General features: G+C 49.8%; 1 protein-coding gene and 1 pseudogene across 1 annotated transcript; both read left to right on the top strand.

Moving 5' to 3' along the window:
• The first annotated feature begins 273 nt into the window (after nt 1-273).
• Nucleotides 274-1,011, top strand: LOC119382063 (tigger transposable element-derived protein 6). The gene has a single exon (XM_037649797.1). The coding sequence runs from the start codon at nt 274-276 to the stop codon at nt 1,009-1,011; it is 738 nt and encodes a 245-aa protein (XP_037505725.1).
• Nucleotides 1,012-2,406: 1,395 nt separating this feature from the next.
• Nucleotides 2,407-3,419, top strand: LOC119381405 (uncharacterized; annotated as a pseudogene).
• Nucleotides 3,420-6,875: the final 3,456 nt, after the last annotated feature.

Genomic DNA, 6,875 nt, shown 5'->3' with positions numbered 1-6,875 from the left:
GGCGCAGTGCGATGGCCTTGCAGTGGTCCAGGGCCCGTAAAGGGCCCAAACTCACTCGCCCAATAAAGTTTTTCCTTCCTTCCTTCCTTCGTTCTCTTCTGCGCCAATATGGATGGCAGCGACAAGAGGCGCTTGTTTGTGACTGGGAGGTCGGCGTGGCCATGCTGCTTCAAAAAAAGGGAGTGCCTTCCAGTCACATACAAAGCAAACAGTAAGTCTTGGATGACACGAGAACTGTTTGCGAACTGGCTTCAAAAATTTGACGAAGAAATGATGTCAGAAAAGTGGCAAGTCGTCTTGGTCCTTGACAACTGCAGTGCGCTTCATGTAAATTTGAAGCTGAAGGTGGTGAGCCTCAAATTCTTGCCCGCAAACACGACTGCCAAGAGCCAGCCAATGGACCAAGGCGTGATTGCGGCAGTGAAGGCGCATTATAAAGGGCGCATATGCGAAAGGCTGCTGATAAACATTCAGCGAGATGAACCAATGAAGGTTCATCTGCGTAACACCATCGACATGGTCACGGCATCTTGGTGTCAGATAAAACTATCGACCAACGCCAAGTGCTTCGCTAAGGCTGGGTTCGTTCGCCACACCGCAGCCGGCAATCAGGATACGACGAGCAATGATGACGACGAAGCCGTCGACGTGGATGATGCGTGGTCGGACCTAATGAGAAATAACATTGTTGGCCAGGACGACACCTTCAAAGGCTTTGTGAACGACAACTGTGACGACATTGTCTGCGAACAAGCAGACAGGGAAGAGGCAATCGTGGCAGCTGTGCAGGATCACGGTGACGAGGTATCGGACGACGATACCAATGAGGAGGACCGCACACCAGAACTTTCAGCCAGGAATGCTCTGGATTATGTCAGTAAACTTAAGGTGTTCTGCGCGCAGAACTTGAGCGAGAAAGCTCTCCAGCATATCATCGCCGTTGAAGACAAAATGGTGCACAATGCTGTGAAGGCTCGGTGCCAGACAAAGATAACGGCATTTTTCCACTGAAAAATAAATTTTTGTTTGTTTGGTGTGCATTTCAATGCCTTATTGCGTGTTGCCTTGTCAAAGACTTATTAAGATGTGGGTCGAAAAACGCAAGTTTTCTAAAAAATTATCGGTTTCTTGTTTTCACCTGTTGTGTTAAGATTAGTACCTCTACTGTTCTGAAAAAAAAAAAAATCTATGTCCAGACTCAACTGGAAACGCTTTAAAAGTGCGTCTAAAGAGCACAAGGTGGCTGTCAAAAGGCCGAAAGTGTGTCATCTTCGAGCAGCTTGCCGCTGATAATGTGCCGCCGCTCACCATTGTCGACCGCATGAGGCGAAGAGCCGAGCCTCACTCTTCCAATAACGACGGTTTCCCGCGCTGCTGCAGCGCAAGAAATAATAAAGAGAAGCACGCTTTTGCCGCCTTTTTCGAGCGCCGCGACTGGCTTTAAATCACGTAGTACGGATCGGGAGCCGCCATTGGCCGCTGCACACCTGTGTGTGCTGTGAAGCCTACTTGCAGGATCCGTGTCTCGTCGAGCAACGCAGCTAACAATGCTTTTCTCGAGTGCTTATCCGTTATGGATGAAGAAAGCCGTAGGAAGCGCGGTCACCGGCCTGTGATATTTCACGCGGCACACAAATTTTGAGCACGCCGGCGCAAATCAAAGCTGAACACTCAAACCACGAAAAGATCGCCTGCTGCCGCAAGGCGTAGTGGCAGTGACGCCGATGCGTCCCACGAGTTTGCCGCGGCACTCGAATATGTGAGCGCCTCCCAGAAAAAGATCGGACTCTTCGAAGACGAAGAAAAATCACAGGATGAGTCTTCGTTGATTGCTGATATGACAGCACTGAACATGCTTGTGCACGGTGCAATGTGTCCGACGTGTCGCCGTTTGGGATTACGTGTCCGGGAACCGGCCGACAAGCGGAAAGGACTTGTGTCGTTTGTGGAACTGCACTGCCCAAACAGTGAGTGCCCCGAAACTATTCTTTCGGCGACATATACTTCGCGGCGAGTAGCGTCAGGCAGGGAGGCCAGCGTGAGCGCGGCGGGTGACGAACTGACCACGAGGAGAACATACGACAGCGGGAGCTCACGCGATAGCTACGCTGTCAACGTGAAAGCTGTTGTGGCGGCGCGCTCTGTAGGCATGGGCTACGAGCAGCTGGTCTGATCTGCGGCAATTCTTGGCTTGCCAAAGCCAATGCACCATAAATCATTTACTGCAATCAGCCGGAGAGTCCGTGATGCGGCAATGGATGCCATCGGCGCCAATCTTGCGAGGTCGAGAGAGCTGACAGTGAAGGACGTTGGCGGGGACGACATTGCCGTTATGTACGACGGTACGTGGCACAAACGTGGCCACAAGAGTCACGATGGCATCGGCACTGTTGTGTCACTCGACACTGGACTTTCTTTGGATTTTGAAGTCCTGTCAAACTTCTGCCTAGCTTGCAGTAGGCACAAGGCTCTGCCAGATGAAGAAAGAAGTTTGGCAAGCATTTCATAGCTCTGTCTGCGAGCGAAATGTTGAATGCTCAGCCCATGTGATGGAAGCAGAAGCTGCAGTGCGCATTTAGCAAAGGAGCCAAACTTATGACACACCATTGCGATTCAGTAAATTCCTCAGCGACGGCGACTCAAAAGCGTACACAGCAGTTGTTGAAGTGAAGGTATATGGTGATGCTGCGATCATTGAAAAAGAGGACTGCACAAATCACATAGCCAAGTGCCTCGGGACCGCTCTTCGCAAACTCAAGGAGCCACTGCCAAGAGGGGAGAAGCTGAAAGATACGGTAATACAGAAGCTGCAAACCTACTATCAAGTGGCCATCACAAGCAGTAGGGGCAGCATTAAAGCCATGCACCGGGCGATTTGGGCCTCCCATTTTCATTGTCGTTCAACAGATGATGCGAACACCCACGAATTCTGCCCAGATGAACCAGAATCCTGGTGCAAACACGAGCGCGCTAGAGCCTTGGGCGAACCTGCACCGGCTCACACACCCCTGCTCACCAAGGCCCAGGGAAAGGCAATTTTCCCCATTTACAAGAGGCTAACCGACGAGAAGCTACTGACCCGCTGTATTCAGGGCAAAACTTGGAATGCAGCGGAGTCGCTAAACAGTAAAATTTGGCTCCTCTGTCCAAAGACACGATTTGCCTCAAGACATGTTGTGGAGATGGCCACTGCTATGGCTGTTCTCTGGTCTAATCGAGGGCACTCCAGTTTTGAACGTGTTCAGGAAGAGCTTGGCGTACTCCCGCCTCATGATCTGGTTTCTCTTGGCACATCACGGGACAGCACACGCCAGAAAAAAATGCCTCAAAAACTAACAGGAGAAGCAAGGGCTCGTCGGCGTGCGCTGAAAAAAAAATCTCTTGTCGAGGAGTCAGCTCGAAAGAGCCGTGAGGGCCAAACCTATGGTGGCACCAGGAAGCAATGGCCGCCTCACAGAACTTTATGGGTGTGATGTCAGGCAAGAAATTACTCGTTGTACAGCAGCTAAACAAAGCCCTGCACGAGCAAGTTGAAAGGAACCGCCAGAAACTATTTCCGATCATTTCCACCATTATATTTTGTGCAACGCATGACTTGCCAGTATGCGGGAAGCAGTCTGACAGTGGAGTTTTCAATGATCTCCTTGACTTTCGGGTAGAAGCAGGAGATACCCGGCTTCAAGAACACTTTGCATCTTCTCCTGGTAATGCAAAGTACACTTCCGCCCGAGTGCAGAACGAGATCATCACAATCTGTGGCGACATCCTGAGGGAGGAAATAGTGGCTGAAGTTAACACAGCGTTTGCTTTTTCCGTCCTTGCGGACGAAACTGCAGATATTGCAGGAACAGAGCAGATGTCTATAGGCATTCGCTTCGTTGACAAGAGAGGAACGGATGCCTGCGTTCGAGAGCATTTTATGGGATTTGTAGAGTTGAAGCTGAACTCAGCTTGCATCGCCGCCTCAATCTTGAAGTTTTTAAAGGATGCTGGGCTGATTCTTTTGAACCTCGTTGGACAGGGGTATGATGGATGCTCCACAATGGCTGGAAGAGAATCTGGAGTTAACATAATAATACAGAAAGAGCTTCCAAAGGCATTATTTTTCCACTGCGCAAGCTACAAACTGAATCTCGTGATCAACGATTTGAACGAAGACTCTGAAATTCGCAACACAACAGGGATCATCAAGCAAACCATAAACTGCTTCAGTGAGAGCGTACTTCGAAGGAAATTGGTGCCCAACATTCCGATGCTGTGTGAAACAAGGTAGTCTGCAAAATACAAGTCAATTAGGATCTTCTCCCAACATTACGTGGCCATAGTTGAAGCCCTCGAGGAGCTCGCATCAATGGAATCAACCTCGAATGCTGCAGCTAGGCAACGAGCTCACATCCTCTACTGTGCAACGACAAGCTCATCTTCCATTGTCTGCTTGCACATCGTAGCGAAGTACAGCGCACGACTGGAACCTGTTACGAACGTTCTGCAGAGTGTAACCATGAACTTTCATCCTCTACACGACCACATCACTGAGCTGCAGAATATATTTCGCGACCACCGGACTAACGCTGAACAGCAGTTTTCTGACATCATGAGAACAGCAAGTGAGGCAGCCAATCGCTTAAACATATAGTGATATCTGTGCCAAGGCAAGCCTCTCGTCAGACCCACCGACACAACTACGGGATTTTTCATGTTTCTAGCTTTGCGCCACAATTAACACGTTGAGAGCGGTGCTATGTTTACGCATTTTGCTTATTACGTTTAGTTATTTGTTCATTAACAAAATCAAATGTATTTTCCAATCCAATGATTCGTTGTTTAGTTTTTTTTTCGCACGTGCGTAACTCAGACCATAAATAGTGCCTTTTTAGTGCTAACCCACCAATACCCCCCCCCCCCCACCCCCACCCAGCGGTTGCCTCCCCCTGAAAAAAGTTCTGCGGACGCCCTTGAATGAAGGAAATCTATTTTCTAATTAAGTAGACCAGAGGGTGTAATAAGCTCGCACATCGTCCACCGTGGTTTCGTCTCCGGCCTCGTATCGCTCATCTTTCCAATGTAGAAATGCCGAAAGCACAGTCAAAGGTTCAGAGATGAACAGCTCAACGATCTAATCTTACGCAAATGGCTGGTTTGCAAGACAACGAAGGATGGGACTAAAGTAGCAGCAGAGTGTAAATATTGCAGATGTGAGCTTGAGACCAAGTACTCTGATCTTGGAAAGCACCAACTCGAGAGGAGCACAAAGCCACCGCGGAATCTGCGGCAGTGACGCAGTCACAGAACCTTTCCGAGGGCAGCGACCTCTTCGTCAAACATGGCCGAAGGTACAGTGGCATTTTTCATCGCTGAACATTGCAGCATTGCCACTGCCGATCATGTGTCCGGCGTGATCAGGAATTCGTTCTCGGACTGCCATTTGGAGAGAAAGCATCACAAGAAAATACCACATGAAACGTACTTAATGCGCATCATTGTTGAAGAATGTACTCTACCCGCATTTCAAGAATGACCTTACTACGGACATCGGAAAATGCAAGTTCAACATCATCATCGACAAGTCGACAGACGTCAGTGCGAGCAAACTTGTAAAAATAGTGAAAAGTTTCCTTTCACTCTGTGTCCTTGCGACAGGCACTGCCGACGGGATTGTTGAAGGCATCAAGCGCACTTTCCAGGAGTTCAAGATTAACTTGAGCAACATGGTCAGCATCGAAACAAACAATGCAAGCATTATGACTGGAGTGAAAAATAGGGTGTACAGTGCAGACCACTTATAACGTAACCGCATATAGTGCAGGACCGGTTATAATGCGGTCTTTTTCGACTCCCGTTTACCCTCCCATAGAGCCGCATGTATACGCATACCGCTTATTGTGCAGTCCCCAAGATGAAATACCGTTTATAATGCAGTTGCGAGAAAATATTTCTGACAAATGCGGTAGCGAGTGCGGTTCTCAAAGGAGGTACGCCGCTGGGGAGGGAGCGACGAAGTCGTTACGAAGGGCGAGGGCACGCACAGTGAACGAACGAGGGGCGGAGGGAGGAAAAAGACCGCGGCAGCGCTGTGCGGGCTCGCCGACTGGGGAAGGATGGTGGTTGCCTAGGCGACGGAGTAGCCTTTGCACCGGCGGCGGCAAGGCTCCGCGGCCGCTTGCCGGCAGCGCGTTACGCGTGGAACGTACGATCGCGTCCTCATCAAGTGCGCTTTAAAGTAAGTTTCCTGTCGGGAAAAGCGTCGTCGTTATCACAGATATCGCGTTTGCTACCTCGTCCGCAAATTGAAAAGTTTTGCGGCTTCATGACGCGAGCTTTCGCCTTTTCTGCCAGTGCGCGGACTTAAACGAGCTTGGCGGGCTTTTGTCGCCGTTGATCTCCCAGCCGCGAACATAAACCGCGCAAACTTCGTATCATGCGCGCTGTTCTTGGGCTAGTGCTTGAGTGCGATCTTTTCGACGTCCGATCTTCATGTTGTCTTGGAGAAACTTCCCACGACAACATGCTGAACCGCACGCTAGGCCTAATCAGCGTTGGTTGCTTTTCGGTAGCGGGCGATGAAAGTTGCGGTTTGGTGCAGAATCGACGAAACTTTTTGCGATCGCTGCACTTGAAGGGAAGAGAATCATATCGTTAATGAAAACGAGGGCATGGTTGGCACATGCAACTCTCGAATGGTGGTTCCGGATTCGATTGCAATGTCTTGGACATCGCGTGCGCGCCCCGTGAAATCGAACGATCAGTACCGCTCAGCACGTGAAATTTCGGTCACGATTCGACATGGTTTCTGTGTAATGCGCATACCTCAAGGTGGCCTGAAACGTAGTCGGCGAGTTTCCGCGATGGCACTTTGTTTTGTTTGCTTTTTCCCC

The sequence above is a fragment of the Rhipicephalus sanguineus genome, chromosome 2 (assembly GCF_013339695.2).
Source record: "Rhipicephalus sanguineus isolate Rsan-2018 chromosome 2, BIME_Rsan_1.4, whole genome shotgun sequence".
Taxonomy (NCBI): domain Eukaryota; kingdom Metazoa; phylum Arthropoda; class Arachnida; order Ixodida; family Ixodidae; genus Rhipicephalus; species Rhipicephalus sanguineus.
The sequence above is the reverse complement of the archived record's forward strand: the minus strand, read 5'-3'. Positions and strand labels throughout refer to the sequence as shown.